The 22984-nt window shown below is 38.7% G+C and overlaps 1 protein-coding gene across 2 annotated transcripts in view; it reads right to left on the reverse strand.

The window, feature by feature from the left end:
- Nucleotides 1-6103: 6103 nt before the first annotated feature.
- The window catches only part of RGS13 (regulator of G protein signaling 13), a 33859-nt gene continuing 16978 nt past the window's right edge, over nucleotides 6104-22984 (reverse strand). For both annotated transcript variants that reach the window (XM_035711187.2, XM_025421019.3), the window contains 2 exons: nucleotides 10463-10629; nucleotides 6104-9235 (listed from right to left, as the gene is read on the reverse strand). In XM_035711187.2, coding sequence (XP_035567080.1) covers nucleotides 9050-9235; nucleotides 10463-10629 — 353 coding nt within the window. In that variant the 3' untranslated portion in view covers nucleotides 6104-9049. The remainder of the gene's footprint in view (nucleotides 9236-10462; nucleotides 10630-22984) is intronic.

The following is a 22984-nucleotide window of genomic DNA, read 5'->3' on the forward strand; positions in this document are numbered from 1 at the left end:
TAAATGAATAGATACAACATACAGGACGTAAACTTGAATAAAACGTTTTCACACTAAAGATAAAAAGTTTCAAAAACTTAAGTAAAGCAGGATTCCAAGCACTCTATATTTGAAATTTTAAAATTTATTTTTCTAACGGCATAACTATTATGCCTGGGTTTTCAAGATAACCATTTGAAAGTAGAGAAAAGTCTGTGCTTGCAAATAAAAAACTGTTAAGATCTTTGTTATTGCTATGAGTTTCAGGTCTTTATTTTATTTTTAATTTTTTAAAGGTTTTATTTATCTATTCATGAGAGACACAGAGAGAGAGGCAGAGACATAGGCAGAGGGAGAAGCACAAGGCTCCTCACAGGGAGCTTGATAGGGAACTCGATCCCGGGACTCCAGGATCATGTCCTGAGCCAAAGGCAGACCCTTAACCACTGAGGCACCCAGGCCTCCCTCAGGTCTTTATTTATTTTATTTTATTTTATTTTATTTTATTTTATTTTATTTTATTTATTATTATTATTATTATTATTATTATTATTATTATTTTAGGTCTTTATTTTAAAATTCAAAAGCCAAGACTGACCATTTGCTTTCCGTGGTCTTTCTAAATGCTCCCTTATGCTACTGTTTGTTGCTCACAAATAGGGGAGAGCCATAGAAATGCATGTAAAACATCTTGGTTAGTATCTCACATTTGTTTTCTTGCTGCCACTAAGGATGGAGGATGAGACTGACTGAAATTTAAAAATAATAACAGATAAGATAACATATTTGGTGATCTTTAATGGAAGCAGAAAGTTTCCATATTTTGAACATATAAAATTAGATGTACATATTTTAATGGTTAGAAGTTCTATGCGAGAAAATGCATGTTAAAAGACTGTGACTTTAAAGGGATGACAAATGATTAACCTTTGGTCTTATAATGTGGAATTTATGAGGCAAGTAAATGAGAAAAGTGCGTTTCATGTATGGGAAATGACACCATGGAGGAAGGCACGTGGGTTTGAAGGGCTTGTAAGCAGTTTCTAATAGGTGTGTGTTGTGTGTTGTGTGTGTGTGTGGGGGGGAGGTGTGTGTGTGAGAGAGAGACAGACAGACAGACAGACAGAGCCAGCACAAGAAAGCATGAGAGAGCAAGCAAATGATGAGACTGGACTGGTGAGCTACAGTAAACATTTTGAAGAGACACGAACCATTGTGGAGACAAAACTTGGTTACTGACTGGCCTTGTGGCCAAAGGAAAGGAAAGAGTCTTGGGTGACTCCCTAGGTTCTGACGAAGGTGGCTGGGGAGCATCATTTATTTAGCAAATATTTACATATTAGGTGTGTATTAAACTCTTCGCTAGGCTGACAGATTCTTGGCACATAAAGGTAAGTGGGAATTTAATGGCAGGGTAGGCAAGTGAACATATAATTATATTACAGGTGATGAGTGGTGCCATCCATTCTGATAAAGAATACAGGAAGGAAAGGAAGCAGAGATAAATTACAAGGAGAATGATGCATTCAGTTCTAGATGCAAAAAATTGAAAGAGCTCTGGAACCACATGCGGGCACTGGGGATTATGCTGAGAGGCACTGAGGGCTAGAGAAAGAATAAACAAGAATCAGGAAGACGACTTGAACTGTTGCCTGTCTCCATCAATTGTTCGATTGATGATTTCAGGGAAGTAATGATTTATTCATCTTAAAAATGAGATTTGGATCCCCCACCTTTCTGAGTCATTGAGTATGAGTAATGATAAAAGGGTGCACCATAAAAGGCCCCCAAATGAGGTGGCATTGCATAAAGAAGATGTGGAGCTCAGGTAAGAGATCTAGGCTGGGGGGATATACATGATCGATGATGCTTCACGGGGAGAGAGGAAACTGTTCCAGACACATCTAGCTCAGCAAGAAGGGCCTTGATGATTTCTCAACATCTTTCTGTTATCGGATTGATTATTCAGTTCAGAATATTCAGGTTATTCACTTCGGTTTGTCTGAAGGATTTTCTGCCTTTGGGAAGACAGGGAATTATGGAAAAGAGTAATCTCTTTTATTTTTTAAAAAGATTTTATTTATTTATTCATGAAAGACACAGAGAGAGGGGCAGAGACATAGGCGGAGGGAGAAGTAGGCTCCCTGTGGGGATCCTGATGTGGGACTTGATCCCAGGACTCCAGGATCATGACCTGAGTGAAAGGCAGATGCTCAACCACCGAGTCACCCAGGTGCCCCAGTAATCTCTTTTAAAATTAGGTCTTCATGATTGTTTTTCCCCTTAAAGTGCACAAAGGAGTGTACATTGCAATACCTGTTGCTTATTACATAGAAGGAATTTTCAAACTTGTGTATCTCTAGGTGTTGCCCACAGCTGGCTAATATTATGACATTGTTTGAATGATGACAATAGCTAATTTGAGATCTGTCAAGAAGATCCATCATAACTTAGTAACATGAGAGCCCCTCAGTGTCAGAGGCTGATATGCAAGCATGTGACTAAAAAAGTCGTACTTTTGGTCTTTAATAAGCAAAACTTCATTTGATTAATGGGAAAAGCATGGATGTGAGTTAGAAAATTCTTAATTTTACCGCTGGCTTGGTTTCTTGGTTTCTTGGTTCCTTGAGTGAGCTTAGACAAGTTCTTAATCACTCTGAATTTCAGTTTTCTCAAGTTTAAAATGTAGCTAATAATAACTTCTTTGCACTTTTATTGTGAGACTTGAATGAGACAAGAAATGTAAAATGACGATCCCGGTGCCTGGCACTTGGTAGCTTCCAAGTTTTATGCCTGAAAACAGAACCTCCGAATCCTTTTTTTTTTTTTTCTCGAAGAATAAGCATTGATGACACTTCCCACCAAAGCTTGAAGCTAATAATAACATTCATTTGTGGCTACCCTAGAAACAAACTGCCAAACTGAAACATAAAAACCTAGCTAGCACATACACTCCAATTTTAGATTTAGTTGCTTGGGATGCAACTTACGTTTGAATCACCTGGCGTCTGGGGTGCTATCAGATGGTGTTATGGCATGCGAACAGACTATATTTACCTTACACGTCTTCTATCATTCTTCTCACTAGTAGAGGCCCATGAGAAAGAACTCACTTACAAGTGCTGTCAGAGAAGCACATCGAAGGGTCCGATACAGCTAAACACATTATTAATTAGAAGCAGCAAGATGAGCTGTAGTCCCATCAAGAAGTCAAAGTATCCAGTAGATTTTCACACCTCTCTCTGTATGCCTTTCCTTTTAAAGTATAAGTTTCAGACTAAGTATGTTTATAGATCTGGCATATTCCTTTCTTGCATTGAAAACTTTCCTTTCCTTATTAAGAATGGAAGCTGTCTAATGAAGGATGTTTATCATACAAGTGCTGCTTATTTACTATCCTGGTGCTCTCGGTATGGTGCTTCTTTCTTCATTTCACTTTCCCCGGTTCTAGCGTTTGACACCTGTGACTGCTGCCCCTTTGGTTTACACTCCTAGCCCTCTGTTTCCCCGTTACAGATTTTATTTTGTTTTTGTCTTGCATGTGAATTCTTTCATCCTTTTTGATTCTTATAAGCCATTACTTTCTAAAAGCACAATCCCGGTCTTCATAACTCCCTTTTTAGGATCCCGACAATCTGCTGGGTACAGTGGTCTGAACATCTGAATCCATCAGTTCACTTATTTATGCAGCACTCCAGCAGGGAAGTTTCCATTACCTTCCTGCTACTGGATTTTTAGTTGCCTGCCTGAATCTCACCACCCAAGCACTGGCCCCTGGAGTAGCCTACACCCTCAATGCCCTGCTCTTTGGGCTCTGCTCCTCTTCCCCTCTATGTATGGAGGATGTTTTGAGGCTCCAGTAAAATAGTGAAAATGAATTATTCTAAGTCCTGTGAACTGCTGAAATTTGAAGGTGACACTGATCAAATCCTTTTTATAAACATACTAGTTTATACTTGGATAAATGATCTAAGCCCTAAGTGGCTGGTTCCACATCTTAAGCAAAACTGTGGGGCAAGGCAACAATGGCAGGCACTAGACATTGGGTAGTGTTTTTATGATGTGGCTGTGTGTGTATGGCTAGCAGATAAAAACTACCTCCGATGAGAAAGGTGTTGTTTATTAAAATTAAATAAAAAGATCTTATGATTTCCTATTTTCTCCAGATTCTTTGGCCATATATTATAGATTCTTTCAGCATTGTATTTCTTTGACCTTAGTGCTTCTAATGACATTTTTCACTATTTGCCCATACCTGTTCCTTCAGGATCTCAAACTGAAGATGCAGACAGTTAGTACTGACTGCCTATGGCTTTGGCCCTGGTCTTGGATCTCCCGCTCAATTTTCATCCTGGATAACAGCTGTGGGTTGCTGCATGGTGGGGACCATGACCTTCAGCCTCTTGGCAGGCTCCTAGTTTGGTTCCTCTACGATCGCCTTCCCTCTATTCCATAATAGATGTGTTTAAATACCTGGTTTAAGCAACATATTTACCAATTAAACAGATGTTTCATCCTACTACTGGAACCTGAGCATCATTACATGAGTTCTAGTAATTCTTTTTTCTAGCAGAGACCCAAGCATTGATGGTATTTTAAACAAATTTTCATGAGTTTATTAGCAGTAACTAGAGATAGTTTTAATAGTGATCTTCCATATTAAAATGGTCTGCATAGTAATGGCATTTTAAATTTGAATGAATATTTTTATATATTAGATCATTGTACGTTTGCTTTCCTATTCGGCTTGTTTATGGGAGGCTCAACTTAAAAGGATTAAGGTATTAGAGTTAGAAAAATCTTGGTTCTAGTGAGAGATATTGAAAAAGTTATTTCACCTCTCAAAACCTTGGATTCCTCATCCTTGTTTAGAGTTATCAAAAGGGAAGAGTAGGGACGCCTGAGCGGCTCAGCGGTTGAGCATCTGCCTTTGGCCCAGGGCGTGATCCTGGAGTCCTAGGATCGAGTCCCAGGATGGAGTCCCACATCGGGCTCCCTGCATGGAGCCTGCTTCTTCCTCTGCCTATGTCTCTGCCTCTCTCTCTGTGTCTCTGATTAATAAATAAGTAAAATCTTAAAAAAAAAGAGAGAGAGGAGTATATGAATTATGTAGGGAGGATTCCTTACCTATTTTCTCCAGAGCACCCCTATCTCCTCCACCGTGCTACTCTTTATCCTATTATTTTGTCTTTTTGTTTTGTAGCCAATATGATTGTCTGATTACTATTTTATCACATAAAGACGATGTAAGCTCCTTGAAAGCAGACATATTTTCTGCTTGGTTTATTGGTGGCTCCTTTTATCTAACAACCATTTTGCTATATGGTAGATTCTCTATATTGAATGAGTGAATAACATATCCAAAAACTTAGCATAGTATCCACCACATAGTAAAATTCAGTAAATAATCCCTATCATTACTATAAATGATGTGATGAGCTCTCAATGAGAATTTAAGAGTTACTAATATGTTATCTTGTTCCTTAAGGTATGTTTGGGTCATTTGGGTTTTTGCTCTCTGTCCGGCACAGCTTCACTAAAAGATCTCTTCTGATCATTGAGACAGCCATGCTAACAATTCCCAGATCTACATTTCTACTCTGGAATCCCACTTATGGCATCTAGGCACCTCATACTCAACTTGTTTCCCAAACCTGCTCCTCCTCCTTCTGAACTGTTTTTTTTTTTTTTTTTGGTTAATAGCATCCTATACTTACTCTGATGCTCAGATTAGAAACTTTGGATCAAACTTGACCATTCCCTGTATCTGATCAGTTCACAATCTCTCCCTCTCTTTTCTTCATTTGCCTCACTTAGACTCTCATTATTAGTTTGTATTTTAATTATCGGTTCATACAAGCTTGTGAGCAGAAGCCTCACCTAATTAATGTTTGAATATACAATATCTGTACTCAATAGGAGCTAGATAAAGTTTCATTGAAAGAATGCCTCTATAAATGCTATTTGCTGAGGAATTTAATACCTGCTCTTTTATTTCTATAGGAATGCTATTATTTTCCACAAAAATGTATTATTAGCATTTTAGAATACTTGTTTTTAAGCAAAGCTCTCCTGTCTTTTTGGTTTTCTACTTAACAGTATAGGAAGATGTTAATAAGCAGTCTCTTTCCATTTGTGACTTCTAGTTACCCTAATATCTTTGTTCTCTCAACCTATTTCCCTGTGCCATCCTATAGGCCCACATTCTATTTTCCTAAGTTTTACTTTCTACTAGGCAACAGGTAAAGTGTCAGCACTAGTGTTTCATTCTTCACTTACAGCTTGAATTTCAACCCCATTTTTCACCTTTTATGACCAGTGATGGGAATTTCAGGTCCTAGATATGGGAGAAGATATTTTTGGGCAGTGGTATCTTATGATTTTCTTCAAATCACACCCTATTATGTATTTGGAGAAAGCTTTACATATCTCTTTTCTGTAATCGTTCTTCCCAAATTGGTAAAAAGTCTTTTGCAGTTGATGAAACTATGGTGTGACTGATGAATTATAAATAGGAAAGTGTTCATCTCTGCCAAGATATTTGAATCTGAACTGTATAAATTTCTGTCACTATCTTCTTTGGAGAAGATAAGATTTTATTTTTATGCAGATACAATGAAGGCTTATCTCATACATCTTCAGAGTTTGAAAATGTATATCTAAAAAAAGAAAAAAATCATAAATAAATCCAGGTTCTGACATCAGAAATCTAACAATACGTTTTTGACTTATTAATCTCAAAGCACTTATGATAAAACAAATACCATGTAAAAATGTGTTGATGTGGGCATACCCTCATAGCCATTTGGCAAGTATCATCAATTTTTGAATTGTTTTACTATCCTATGGAAAATGAATAAGATTTAGTATGTTTTTAGGTAAAAATGATCTGAAAGCTATTTTAACTGCTACTAACATAAAACGCATGCTGCCATGTAGAATTCTTGAAAAGATGGCAGTTTAAATTCTCTGTTTTGAAGCAAAAAATTTCAGCACTCCCTCAAACAGTATTAAATGCAAAATAGTATTATCCATTTCCTAACGAAAACATTGATTTTTGGAGGAATTCTAAAATGAATTCAAGCTTGTTACAGAGTAAAAGAATAATGAATTTATTAGTAATGGTATGTAATAAAGCACAGGCTGTGTGTGTGGCTCAGTCCAATAAGCTGGTCCCATCCTTTTATTTGGTAGATGAGGAAAATGAGACCTACTGGTACTATAGGTACAATGACATCAGGTGAGCGAACAGGCACTAATCCAGTTGCCTTGTACCTCAGTCCAAAGCTTTTTGTTTCATGTTACCATGTGGCACCTTGTTTACCCAACATGAGTGAAGGTGCTGGGATAGCTAAACAGAGGGACTCTATTTGGGAAGTAAAATCAGTGTATAAGCAAAACTGAAAGTTCTAGACTTATCCTGTATTGGAGCACAAATATTCATCCACTGGAGGGGAGAGATAAGTAGTAAAGAATGCTGATTATTCCATTTATTCATTATATCAGTGGCTGATTTAGCACGATTTGAATAGTAAGGGCTCAAGGTTTTCTGAAACTGCTTTAACCATGTGTATTGTGACCATATATGTATAACACTTCCTAAACATATGTCTATAAATATACTCATTCGCTGTCAGAGTGATATGAAACTATCTGAAATATGTGGAAACATTTTTTTTTTTTGGTTTATTATGGCTAGGGATCATCATCAACTTCAGATGTCTAAAATGTCAATCTGTATTTTATATTGATGTTTTTGTTTTTAAGAGAAAATAAAATTGGACCTCTGTGGTAATACTTTCTACTTTAACTAGAATCCACATTAATTAATGATATATTTTTTCACGAAAATATCTCAAGTATTTTCTCAGAAATAAACCCTCAAATATTTTTTTCTATGTTATAATATCCCTTTGCTGATGGAGAAGAATTACAGTTGATATTCATTTTCATGTCATACAGCATAGGTTTATAGGCATTTAAAATAGTAATGCCATTCCAGTCAAATATGAGGCCTGAGAAACACTTTTCATAGTAAAACTAAAAATCTTGGACACAATTTTTCTATAGTTAAATCTTTGGCAAAATGATATTAAATATTTTGTGCATTTTATTCTTCATCAAAAACATAGAATATTTATCCATCTGTATAGAATGTTATATGCTATGCTATATGCTAAACAAAACAATGAAATAGATATGAGTTGTTTCCTCCGGAATCTCCTAGCAAACTCTAAGAAGCTGCTATGACAGTACAGATAAAAAAACTCTTTTGCTGGAATAGTAACCTCACTTTGTCTTTGAAAAAAAGCATAGATTTGTAAGTTTTTAGTTTACATTTGGGTTTATTGATTGTTGGGACCACGATAAATTCACATTGTGAAGAAACAATACTTAAAATGTATGAACCATTTTCTACCCTTATATCAACATAAGAATAAAAAAGAATTTTATACATTCTTAATAGCTTAGAATCATCAGGAATTTTTCCTGTGTAGAAGATATTTGTGATATAGAAGTTCAATGGTTAATATAATAGTAGGAAATTTTTACAGATAAAATCTATCTCAAGAACACATCTTTCATTGCTCATGATATTATACCACTGATTGTACTTCAAATACTAAGTCTTTCTACTAATTAAGGCTATTACAAGCACTCCATTTCTAGAATACACTCATGCTAGAGACAACTCGTATAGCCACACTTTTAAAAGAACTGATCTGTGCATTATTACAGCAAAATTTCATTAATAAGAAAATATCCATTAGTTGACTACTCAGTACAAGCCTTATAATATTGGTGTCATGAAGACCTTCCTTTTTCCTATATGTTAACTGAGCTACACAGGCATGCCCATAAATTGTGTTTTTCATGTTATAACTGTTCTAAGGGCCATCCCTTTGGGGATCTGTTTCTCTTTGAGAATTAGAAAAAATTAATTTATAGTTTGATTTCTTCTATTTCATTCCTATTCTATTTCTGATTGTGTCTGTATTTGTGTATTAATTAAAAAAACAAAGCCAGTACTTTCAATACACCATCTTCAATTTAAACTTTTGAGTGGTAGTTAGGAATTGTTGTTGGGCTGGATAGTCTTCAAAAGTTTCTGGTACATTTCTGACTTTAGAAATCTGGGATAGGAATCCCTTTCCATGTGCATATACACTATCTTTTGAGCCTCTTCAAAACACGTTTGAGTGGGTTCTTGAATATTCCTGATGATAGTTTCTCTTGTTGAACTGTCAATGTTAATCTGAAAAGTGAAATTACATGTAGAACATAAGTAGGCATAATTGAAGATAGATAATGGAAAGGTTTAATTTATTTCCCCCTCTCCTTTTTCTTTCTTTTTTTTTCTTTTAGTGGAAAGGGTAATTTTGTCTGGAATTTCATAGGTATCTAAAAAGATTTATGAGAAACAAATGTGGCTTTTTAAAAACCAAACATCCACCTACATATCTCAGATTAAAAAACAAAACAAAACAAAACAAAACAAAAAAAACACACAGCCCGAGACCAGGGAAATCTCAGAAACTCTTGCTTATTTAGGCAGATGCAACTGGTTTGTTAGTGGAGTCTACAAACAAGGAAGTTTATGAGATGAAGGCCTCTTTTAAGGAAAAGGGAAGTTAGTGCTATTTTTAAAGTTTATCTTTCTTAGTAGTCATGAATGCTGATTTCACTGAATATGCCCTGAAATGGGAAGAGAGTGAAGAGAAGTGGAGAAATAAAGGAGAGAAGTGGTTATTTCAATAAACCAAGTATTTTCCAGATAAGAGTTTTGAGGAAAAAGTTAATAATGTAGGACTGTCCTGCATGATAGGAGTCTCATATATCATCATCTACCCTTATCCCCTTGACAAGAATTTTCATTACTTATTCTGTCTCCACCAGGAGGGGTCCCAGTGTGTCATGTACTCATGACTCTTTATTTTCTTTAAGCAGTTGTAAGTAATTGGCAGTAATATCAGTATGAATGTTTGCTGTATTTGCTGGTTAGGAAATGAGGTGATCAGTAAGTTTAGTGAGATGTCACAGACTTTTCCAACACCACTGGTACTGTCAACTTGCCCATGTATGGTATCTGCAGTTCCTTCTAGCAAAATCAGTTCTTCTTACAAGGACTTCTTCTTTTTTTATTTTTTTTAAAGAAATTTTTCAAGGAATTAAGATTATTTATTTATTATTTATTTATTTATTTATTGGACTTAAGATAATTTAATGAGAAGAGGCTCTAGAGCTGGACAGGCGTAACTTTGAATCCTAACTCTCTGCCTTGACTGCTATGTGACACTGAAAAAGCTAATCAACTCCTCAGATTCTCAGGTTTCTTATCTGTAAAATAAGTCAACAAGATTGACTTTGTAGCATAGTAGGAGATCCTGGATATGGGGTGCTGGCACATATGTGTGCTTCACAGATATTGGAGCCCTCCCCGGGATGTACTCATTTCCATTAGCCATCACTGTCACATAGTTACCTCTCTAGGGGACTGTGGCTGGATGTAAGTCTTATAAAGCTTTTTTGCCCTAGAAATTCTGCTCCACCGTGAGGCAATTTTCTTATAGGTTTCACATGCCATCCAGAATTTAATATTCTCGTCACTGTGCTCCATTTTTAAGTATGCAGCATAGACTACTGGACCATCTAAAAGTAATGGAGAAATCAGCTTATTTTTGTGGGTCAATATCATTACAAAATCTGAACAATATTTAATACAGGTTAAAGCCAAAGTCTGAATCAAAGGTTCCAAATTATTTAACAAGTGAATGTTATATAATGAAACACACACACACACACACACACACACACACACACACACTTAGATCTATACGTCTGAAACATGTTTGACAATGCCAGTCAGTGATGTGGTCATCCCTTCATTTCTTTCTTTTGAATCATTCAGAGAAAAATGTCCACTGATGCCTTTGGGTCTAGGGTAGGAGAGGTCCAAAGGACCCCAAAACAGGACTTAAGTTGTATCAGTGGACAGAGCTCTGACCATGAAACTGACTTGAAAAATCTAAGGCCTCAACCTTAAACTGGAAGGTCAGAACAAGGTTTAGAATCTCAACAGGCAGGTCAAGGAAAAGAAAGAGAAAGAAAAATATCCAAGTCATATAGAAGTAGTACACTGATCAGGTTGTACAGCCTGGAGTGTTTCCTCAATATCCAATCAGAGCAGGAGAACATGAATGGAATACAAATTTAACTTCATATTCACGCTTTATATTCAAATTAAAAATGAAGGACCAGGCAAAGAATGAAATTCAGATGGGGTGTTGGAAATTATCTCAAAATTGAGAACAGGACAATGAGCATGTGCAGCATGACATCAAATGACACTTGATGCTAACAGATGGTCATCCTTAATTTTGGTCTTAAGCTGCATTTTTGGGGTGGGTAGATGAGATATACATATGGAAGGAGCTTTTCTGATTGAGTCACTATTTTTAGAGGAGGGTTAAGCAAGGTCTCACAAATCCAACATATTACTGTGAATCTTTAGGACCAAATATTCTTAGTATCGAAGATAAACAGCCATAGAACTTCATTTGGTGACTAGGAAGTCTCTTGGCATATCTGAGAAATGAAATTGCTAAATGATGAAACAATGTAACTTTTAATTGATAGTAATAGCAAGGTGTGTGTAGGCACATTGAATATGCGACCAAGCATAGGATCACCATCATAAGAAATAATGGTTATCGGATGGAATAGAAATGTAAAATCAAATTTTTCTAGATCTTCACCTAAGAGATTAGATTGAGTTTTCTAGCACTAGAAAGCTTTGACTCCTTGGCTCTGTCAGCAGTAATATGAAAATAAAGATAACAATTAAGATATTTTTATTCAAGAGAAAAACTCAAATAGAGGTAAATTCCCTCTAAGGAGGATTAGGGCTATGGTGAACTGGCAATTTGCAAGAAACGTGCCATCCTAGGAATACACAAAATGAGAGCATGTCTCATTATTACCAGTAAGTGTAGCTAGCCTTCATGATATTGGGTAAGAAATATTTGAAAGGAACATCACTTGAGTTGAGAGGACCAATGAGTTGGGGATAAAGCATGTATAAAAATATAACATAGAAAATGATATGAATTAGATATTTCTACCCAATGGGGGAATATATTCGACCTTGCATTTCAAGGAAGAAGTTTATTTTCACACCTAAGTAACTTTAAGTTGTACCTTGCCTCATCACAGGCATAGAAAGCTGAGGCCAGAGACAATGTCCATAGCAATTGGAGTTCCTATTAAAGAAGTAGCTGAATGGAGAGGCAAACCAAAAAACAAAAAACAAAAAACAAAAAACAAAAACAAATTAAAACAAAAAGCCATTTCTGGCTTAAAGAGTAAAGCTGAAAGTCAATAATTTGCAGTGTGTGTTGAAAAAAATAGAGTTCTGCTTAAGAAAATAAAAAAGAGATAAGGGGAGGAGCAAGATGGCGGAAGAGTAGGGTCCCCAAATCACCTGTCTCCACCAAACTACCTAGAAAACCTTCAAATTATCCTGAAAATCTATGAATTCGGCCTGAGATTTAAAGAGAGACCAGCTGGAATGCTACAGTGAGAAGAGTTCGCGCATCTATCAAGGTAGGAAGACGGGGAAAAAGACATAAAGGAACAAAGGCCTCCAAGGGGGAGGGGCCCAGGAGGAGCCGGGCTGAGGCCGGGGCGAGTGTCCCCAGGACAGGAGAGCCCCGTCCCGGAGACGCAGGAGCTGCACCGACCTTCCCGGGGGAAAGGGGCTCGCGGGGAGGTGGAGCAGGACCCAGGAGGGCGGGGATGCCCTCGGGCTCCCGGGGACAGTAATAGAGCAACTGCGCCCCGGGAGAGTGCGCCGAGCTCCCTAAGGGCTGCAGCGCGCACGGCGGACGGCGGGACCCGGAGCAGCTCGGGGGGCTCGGGCGGCGGCTCCGCGGAGGGGGCTGCGCGGTCCCCGGGAGCAGCTCGGGGGGCTCGGGCAGAGGAAGAGGCTCCGTGCGGAGGGGGCTGCGCGGTTCCAGGAGCAGCTCGGAGGGGCTTGGGCGGCGGCTCCGCGGAGGGGGCTGCGCGGCCCGGGAGCGCGAATCCACCAGCGCAGGCTCCGGAGCACAGGGCGCCGGGACACAGCCCAGGATCCCGCCTCCCCCGGGACAGGCAGAGGCCGGGAGGGCCCAGGACAGCGAGGACGCTCCTGCCCGAGCTGAGCAGATCAGCGGCCCCGCCCCAGAGCCTCCAGGCCCTGCAGACCGAGAGCTCCGGAGTTCCTGCGGGGGCTGAATCCAGGTGTCCAGAGCTGCCCCGCCACTGGGGCTGTTCCTCCTGGGGCCTCACGGGGTAAACAACCCCCACTGAGCCCTGCACCAGGCAGGGGCACAGCAGCTCCCCCAACTGCTAACACCTGAAAATCAGCACAACAGGCCCCTCCCCCAGAACACCAGCTAGACGGACAAGTTCCAGGGGAAGCCAAGGGACTTAAAGAACACAGAATCAGAAGATACTCCCCGGTGGTCCCTTTTTTTTGTTTGTTTGTTTTTGTTTTTGTTTTTGTTTTGTTTTGCTTTTTGATTTGTTTCCTTCCCCCACCCCCTTTTTTTCTCCTTTCTTTTTCTTTCTCTTTTTCTTCTTTTTTTTTTTTCGTTTTTTTTTTTCTTTTTCTTCCCTTTCTTTTTCTCTTTCTCTTTTCTTTCCTTCTTTCTCTCCTCTCTTTTTCTCTTTTTCCCAATACAACTTGCTTTTGGCCACTCTGCACTGAGCAAAATGACTAGAAGGAAAACCTCACCTCAAAAGAAAGAATCAGAAACAGTCCTCTCTCCCACAGAGTTACAAAATCTGGATTACAATTCAATGTCAGAAAGCCAATTCAGAAGCACTATTATACAGCTACTGGTGGCTCTAGAAAAAAGTATAAAGGACTCAAGAGACTTCATGACTGCAGAATTTAGAGCTAATCAGGCAGAAATTAAAAATCAATTGAATGAGATGCAATCCAAACTAGAAGTCCTAACGACGAGGGTTAACGAGGTGGAAGAACGAGTGAGTGACCTAGAAGACAAGTTGATAGCAAAGAGGGAAACTGACGAAAAAAGAGACAAACAATTAAAAGACCATGAAGATAGATTAAGGGAAATAAACGACAGCCTGAGGAAGAAAAACCTACGTTTAATTGGGGTTCCCGAGGGCGCCGAAAGGGACAGAGGGCCAGAATATGTATTTGAACAAATTCTAGCTGAAAACTTTCCTAATCTGAGAAGGGAAACAGGCATTCAGATCCAGGAAATAGAGAGATCCCCCCCTAAAATCAATAAAAACCGTTCAACACCTCGACATTTAATTGTGAAGCTTGCAAATTCCAAAGATAAAGAGAAGATCCTTAAAGCAGCAAGAGACAAGAAATCCCTGACTTTTATGGGGAGGAGTATTAGGGTAGCAGCAGACCTCTCCACAGAGACCTGGCAGGCCAGAAAGGGCTGGCAGGATATATTCAGGGTCCTAAATGAGAAGAACATGCAACCAAGAATACTTTATCCAGCAAGGCTCTCATTCAAAATGGAAGGAGAGATAAAGAGCTTCCAAGACAGGCAGCAACTAAAAGAATCTGTGACCTCCAAACCAGCTCTGCAAGAAATTTTAAGGGGGCCTCTTAAAATTCCCCTTTAAGAAGAAGTTCAGTGGAACAGTCCACAAAAACAAAGACTGAATAGATATCATGATGACACTAAACTCATATCTCTCAATAGTAACTCTGAATGTGAACGGGCTTAATGACCCCATCAAAAGGCGCAGGGTTTCAGACTGGATAAAAAAGCAGGACCCATCTATTTGCTGTCTACAAGAGACTCATTTTAGACAGAAGGACACCTACAGCCTGAAAATAAAAGGTTGGAGAACCATTTACCATTCGAATGGTCCTCAAAAGAAAGCAGGGGTAGCCATCCTTATATCAGATAAACTAAAATTTACCCCAAAGACTGTAGTGAGAGATGAAGAGGGGCACTATATCATACTTAAAGGATCTATTCAACAAGAGGACTTAACAATCCTCAATATATATGCTCCGAATGTGGGAGCTGCCAAATATATAAATCAATTATTAACCAAAGTGAAGAAATACTTAGATAATAATACACTTATACTTGGTGACTTCAATCTAGCTCTTTCTATACTCGATAGGTCTTCTAAGCAAAACATCTCCAAAGAAACGAGAGCTTTAAATGATACACTGGACCAGATGGATTTCACAGATATCTACAGAACTTTACATCCAAACTCAACTGAATACACATTCTTCTCAAGCGCACATGGAACTTTCTCCAGAATAGACCACATATTGGGTCACAAATCGGGTCTGAACCGATACCAAAAGATTGGGATTGTCCCCTGCATATTCTCGGACCATAATGCCTTGAAATTAGAACTAAATCACAACAAGAAGTTTGGAAGGACCTCAAACACATGGAGGTTAAGGACCATCCTGCTAAAAGATAAAAGGGTCAACCAGGAAATTAAGGAAGAATTAAAAAGATTCATGGAAACTAAGGAGAATGAAGATACAACCGTTCAAAATCTTTGGGATGCAGCAAAAGCAGTCCTAAGGGGGAAATACATCGCAATACAAGCATCCATTCAAAAACTGGAAAGAACTCAAATACAAAAGCTAACCTTACACATAAAGGAGCTAGAGAAAAAACAGCAAATAGATCCTACACCCAAGAGAAGAAGGGAGTTAATAAAGATTCGAGCAGAACTCAACGAAATCGAGACCAGAAGAACTGTGGAACAGATCAACAGAACCAGGAGTTGGTTCTTTGAAAGAATTAATAAGATAGATAAACCATTAGCCAGCCTTATTAAAAAGAAGAGAGAGAAGACTCAAATTAATAAAATCATGAATGAGAAAGGAGAGATCACTACCAACACCAAGGAAATACAAACGATTTTAAAAACATATTATGAACAGCTATACGCCAATAAATTAGGCAATCTAGAAGAAATGGACGCATTCCTGGAAAGCCACAAACTACCAAAACTGGAACAGGAAGAAATAGAAAACCTGAACAGGCCAATAACCAGGGAGGAAATTGAAGCAGTCATCAAAAACCTCCCAAGACACAAGAGTCCAGGGCCAGATGGCTTCCCAGGAGAATTTTATCAAACGTTTAAAGAAGAAATCATACCTATTCTCCTAAAGCTGTTTGGAAAGATAGAAAGAGATGGAGTACTTCCAAATTCGTTCTATGAAGCCAGCATCACCTTAATTCCAAAGCCAGACAAAGACCCCGCCAAAAAGGAGAATTACAGACCAATATCCCTGATGAACATGGATGCAAAAATTCTCAACAAGATACTGGCCAATAGGATCCAACAGTACATTAAGAAAATTATTCACCATGACCAAGTAGGATTTATCCCTGGGACACAAGGCTGGTTTAACACCCGTAAAACAATCAATGTGATTCATCATATCAGCAAGAGAAAAACCAAGAACCATATGATCCTCTCATTGGATGCAGAGAAAGCATTTGACAAAATACAGCATCCATTCCTGATCAAAACTCTTCAGAGTGTAGGGATAGAGGGAACATTGCTCGACATCTTAAAAGCCATCTATGAAAAGCCCACAGCAAATATCATTCTCAATGGGGAAGCACTGGGAGCCTTTCCCCTAAGATCAGGAACAAGACAGGGATGTCCACTCTCACCACTGCTGTTCAACATAGTACTGGAAGTCCTAGCCTCAGCAATCAGACAACAAAAAGACATTAAAGGCATTCAAATTGGCAAAGAAGAAGTCAAACTCTCCCTCTTCGCCGATGACATGATACTCTACATAGAAAACCCAAAAGTCTTCACCCCAAGATTGCTAGAACTCATACAGCAATTCGGTAGCGTGGCAGGATACAAAATCAATGCCCAGAAGTCAGTGGCATTTCTATACACTAACAATGAGACTGAAGAAAGAGAAATTAAGGAGTCAATCCCATTTACAATTGCACCCAAAAGCATAAGATACCTAGGAATAAACCTCACCAAAGATGTAAAGGATCTATACCCTCAAAACTATAGAACACTTCTGAAAGAAATTGAGGAAGACACAAAGAGATGGAAAAATATTCCATGCTCATGGATTGGCAGAATTAATATTGTGAAAATGTCAATGTTACCCAGGGCAATATACACGTTTAATGCAATCCCTATCAAAATACCATGGACTTTCTTCAGAGAGTTAGAACAAATTATTTTAAGATTTGTGTGGAATCAGAAAAGACCCCGAATAGCCAGGGGAATTTTAAAAAAGAAAACCATATCTGGGGGCATCACAATGCCAGATTTCAGGTTGTACTACAAAGCTGTGGTCATCAAGACAGTGTGGTACTGGCACAAAAACAGACACATAGATCAGTGGAACAGAATAGAGAATCCAGAAGTGGACCCTGAACTTTATGGGCAACTAATATTCGATAAAGGAGGAAAGACTATCCATTGGAAGAAAGACAGTCTCTTCAATAAATGGTGCTGGGAAAATTGGACATCCACATGCAGAAGAATGAAACTAGACCACTCTCTTTCACCATACACAAAGATAAACTCAAAATGGATGAAAGATCTAAATGTGAGACAAGATTCCATCAAAATCCTAGAGAAGAACACAGGCAACACCCTTTTTGAACTCGGCCATAGTAACTTCTTGCAAGATACATCCACAAAGGCAAAAGAAACAAAAGCAAAAATGAACTATTGGGACTTCATCAAGATAAGAAGCTTTTGCACAGCAAAGGATACAGTCAACAAAACTCAAAGACAACCTACAGAATGGGAGAAGATATTTGCAAATGACATATCAGATAAAGGGCTAGTTTCCAAGATCTATAAAGAACTTATTAAACTCAACACCAAAGAAACAAACAATCCAATCATGAAATGGGCAAAAGACATGAACAGAAATCTCACAGAGGAAGACATAGACATGGCCAACATGCATATGAGAAAATGCTCTGCATCACTTGCCATCAGGGCAATACAAATCAAAACTACAATGAGATACCACCTCACACCAGTGAGAATGGGGAAAATTAACAAGGCAGGAAACAACAAATGTTGGAGAGGATGCGGAGAAAAGGGAACCCTCTTACACTGTTGGTGGGAATGTGAACTGGTGCAGCCACTCTGGAAAACTGTGTGGAGGTTCCTCAAACAGTTAAAAATATACCTGCCCTACGACCCAGCAATTGCACTGTTGGGGATTTACCCCAAAGATACAAATGCAATGAAACGCCGGGACACCTGCACCCCGATGTTTCTAGCAGCAATGGCCACGATAGCCAAACTGTGGAAGGAGCCTCGGTGTCCAACGAAAGATGAATGGATAAAGAAGATGTGGTTTATGTATACAATGGAATATTACTCAGCTATTAGAAATGACAAATACCCACCATTTGCTTCAACGTGGATGGAACTGGAGGGTATTATGCTGAGTGAAGTAAGTCAGTCGGAGAAGGACAAACATTATATGTTCTCATTCATTTGGGGAATATAAATAATAGTGAAAGGGAATATAAGGGAAGGGAGAAGAAATGTGTGGGAAATATCAGAAAGGGAGACAGAACGTAAAGACTGCTAACTCTGGGAAACGAACTAGGGGTGGTGGAAGGGGAGAAGGGCGGGGGGTGGGAGTGAATGGGTGACAGGCACTGGGTGTTATTCTGTATGTTAGTAAATTGAACACCAATAAAAAATAATAATAATAATAAAAAAATAAATAAAAAAGAAAAAGCAATTTGATATACTTTGTACTCAATAGAATTTTGACTGATGCTTCATTAAGAACAGAAAATAAGAGTCCTAAAATAAAGAAATGAGCTATGGAACAGGGAAAAATGAGATACCAGATAAAATCTGTAGATACTGGAGTGAGAGTCAGTCATCAGGCTACTCTCAGTTGGCTTTAGCAGATGGGTGGGTGGGTGGTAAGAGGATGACTTGGAAACCAATATTAGATTTTATGTTATAGTATTCTGCATTTGTGTTTATATTTATGTTTAGCTTAATTGTATAGTAAAATATTTAGAGATTTTCATTTCAGAACCTTCCTGCATCTGTATCAACTTTCTCTAGCTCCTCTCCTGACTGAGTGGAGGAAGGATCTTTTAGGGCTGGCCCCAAATAATCCTCCATATACTCAAGTCCTTTGCTCATGAAGCCATCCATGCATTGCAGTCTATATTTTATATAGATATTAGATAAGGTAGATTGTAGTATTAATATTAGTTACTTCCTACTTTCTTATAGGATTATACTTTCATGTTCCATTTATATCAGCCTTGCCATTGGATTTGTTTTAGCCAATGAAATTACATGCAAAGTGCCATGTACAGGTGCAAGCAGAAGGTTTTAGGTAGGTTTCAGCAGGTGGTCTGCTGTTGCACTTCCAACCTGTCATGTGAAGGTCACATTCTAGAAAAGAACTGCTCCTTTTGTCCGAAGGTCAAAATGAAGATACGGAATAGAGCTGGAGCTGAAACCAGTCATTGTGTGACATGAACAAGAAATGAACATTTCTTGTGTAATAGTGGGAATTTAATGTGGCATTTTCCTGCAGCATAACCAGAGCTGGACCTGAAAGCTGACCTGGGCCACTTGAACTTCTTTGATATTTCAGGTAAGATTCTGGTGCATAGAACAAATAGACTCACATGGCTGGTATATTTTCCAGAATTTTCGTAAGTTAGTCAAGTAAGCAGCTGAAAACGCATTTGTATAAAAGTGTTCCAGGAATCTGAGTAGCTATTAAAGTTGAAACTGAATTGCTCAGTTGAGAATTTCTAATGACTCAGACAGCTAGTGAATTTAAAGGTGGAAAAGCCTTTTCCAAATCAGGCAATGTAGCCCAAAGTAGCCCATTTTGAAGTTGTAAATGATACTTCTTCCTGAGTGTTACACTCCAGAGACCATGATTCTGCTTGAGCAGAGTGAATAAGGACAAACAACAGAATTGCTCATTAAATTGAGAAGATGGAAAAAATAGGTTTATGTCATATATAGTGCATGTTTTTTTCTTAAGAATGAGAGTGATGCTTTTGGGACTCTCTAGGATGTTCTCTTTAAGTGAGTCACTGAAAATTACTATTTCTATGACATACAAGGTGACACGTGTCAGTGTCTTGATGCAGAAGGGAAATGTGACATTCCTCTTGGCTGAGTCAGAACAGTGGCCCATCTGTTCCAGGACTGTTTTCTACAAGGGAAAAAAGCTTACACCGTAGATTAAATCTGAATGCTTCGCTATGTTGCAGTTTTTCATTAGAAATGTGCCTAAAACAATTTCAAATTTATTTCATTTTCAATCTCTACCACTTGGGATAACAAATTCCATAACTGTACTAGACTCTACATGAAGTCTTAAAGTAGATCTGCTTTACTGGGATTCTCTAGTTTGGCTTCTATGATATTAATCACTTAAGATTTTTCTCTTAACTTCTCTTTGCTGTGTTATTTTAAAAATAACAAAGTACTAGGAGTTGTTTTCAAATACAGAAAACTTCTAATAAAGATAATAATGATTGTTGACAATTGGATATATTTCCCTTTATTCTTTCAATCCTTTGTTAATGTTTGACTTTCTACCTAACTAATATTCATTCATCTACGCAAACACAGATACACATACAAACTCCTGGCATCATACTTGAAAGCAATTTTGTGTCACTCTTTCCCTATTGCAGGACTACTCAATATTTTATTTAGCTATCCTCCCATTATTCAATATTTATATCATTTCCCATTTTTGTGCTATAAATTATCCAACATTGAAAATTCGGTGTATAAATCTTTGTATCTGTAATTATTTCTCTAGAATTAACTTAAAGGAATGGAATTCCTAGATTGACAGATGCGATGTTTTTGGAGATTCTTGACACCTGTTGTAAAATTGCTTTCAGAAATATTTCCTTATTTTTCATTACTAACAGCATTGTCAAAGTGTCTGCTCACTCCATCTTTTCCAATCTGATGGGGTAAAACCAGTGACTTGTAATTGTTTAATTTAAAAATTTTAAAGCATGAATGCCTAAGCATTTTTTTTTTCTTACCGACCTTATCTTTTCTTTCTGTGAATTGCAATCATTTGTAATGTCTTTTGCATTGTTAGTGTTTCCTGGATTTTTTTCAGATCTCTTCATAACAGAAAGACACTGTTACATTTATTGCATTATCTTCTGTTCTCTTCTTACAAATTATTATTGTTTATAATTTTTGAGAAATATCTGTAAACCATCTCTAATCTGAAAATGTCTCAGTTCATCTATCTGACCTGCTTTCAATCTTTTTTGCACTTTTATCAGAGAAGAACTTCTAAGTAAAAAATCTGGCCACAACCCATATTTGTAACCTTTCAATCTTTTCCCATTATTGTCCTAAATAAGAAAAGCCAGAGCTTGGCAGTGGCTACAGGGCCCATGAGGATATGGTGCTCCCTACCTCTCTTCCCTTGTCACTTCTGGAAACATTCTTTGTCTGAGCTGTGCTCCTGGCCAGGCTGTGTGCTACCCCCATGCTGTTGTATATGCAGTTCCTTCTGTGAGGTGGGCTTTGTTACTCGGATCTAAGACTCAGGCCAAGTATCTCAATTCCTGGAAAAATTTCTCTGGGCCCCCCACCCCCAACACACACTAAATGTGTTTCCTGTCAGTTGACAAATAGCACCTGGTTCACCTTATTTTAATTACAGTTCCACCTCACCCTACATCACAGTCTGTTGTATCCATCGCTTTACTTTGATTACTCTCCCACCCATGGGCTCACACTTTGTGAATCAGGACCACAGTTCCACCTTCATATGGAAGGTTCCATTTCACCAGAGCCTACAGTAAGTGCTGACTCAACCAATGTTTGTCAATCAAGGCTTTCAGATTCCTCATGCTTCTGTGTTTGAAAGGGATTCTCCAGAAGTTTTGAGAAGTGAAGAAGCAGGCCCTGATTATTTAGCACCCAGGGAGCACCAAAGACCAGAGATTTTCCCTGGCATGTTGTTACTTTTTTTTTTTTTTTTTTTTTTTTTGACAATGAGACAACATGTACTAATTGAACAGTGATGTGAATAAGAGGCCAGGTTTTGCTGTTGTGCTTTTCTCCCTGCAAGGTGAACAAGTGCATGAGGAGTTGGAGAAGACGGTCCTGGGTGGAAGGGGCTATGGGCGGTGGTGTAGGGAACAGGAGGGCTGCTGAAGGGAACCACAGCACCAGCAGCTGGTTAGCAGAGGGTAGAATGAGTGATAGGAAGCTGCCAATCCACAGCGAGCAGCACGGAATCTCTCACGGCTGAAGGGAGCGGAGGCAACGGCTCTGCCTCTGGCATCAGGCTGCATGTGATGGAACAACAGCAACCATTAGTAACTTCTAATGTCTGGTTTGTGTCAGGATGCGGATGCTCCAGCCAGCGTAAATTGGAGCAGTCTTCGTTGCCTTCAGCAGTGTGACAGTCCTATAGTATCCAACCTGGCATTTCCAAGGCTGTGTGCAGGTAATTGTGAGAACTGAGAAAGGCAGGAAAATAGACAATATGTTGAAGGATGATTTTGACCAAAATCAATGTTGATGCAAACTCTGTGATTCAGAACACCTGCCTACCTAGAATGTCTGCTCTGGAGCAAACTGAAGAGGCCACAGAAAAATAGGTACCTGGCCTTTCTCACATTGAAATCGCCCCAGCACATCTGAAGCGGGCATGCAACACCGCCCAGTCACCTACCACCCTTCCATAACGTCCTGGTTCTTTAACTCTCCAGAAACTCTTTCATATCTTCTCCTTCCCCCATCTCTCCTCAGCTCTCTGCTGATGACCTTGTCTCAGACTTCACTGAGAACCCTGATTTGATCCTGGAGAGATTCCCTTGTCTTCTCGCCACCGAATCAACCATCCCACCTCCACTGGTACCTGTCCTTTCTAATTTGCCTCCTGAAAGGAAAACAATGTCCAAGCAGTTCTTTTTTGGCTTCTGTTTTGTTATGCTTTCTC

The sequence above is a fragment of the Canis lupus genome, chromosome 38, assembly GCF_003254725.2.
Source record: "Canis lupus dingo isolate Sandy chromosome 38, ASM325472v2, whole genome shotgun sequence".
NCBI lineage: Eukaryota > Metazoa > Chordata > Mammalia > Carnivora > Canidae > Canis > Canis lupus.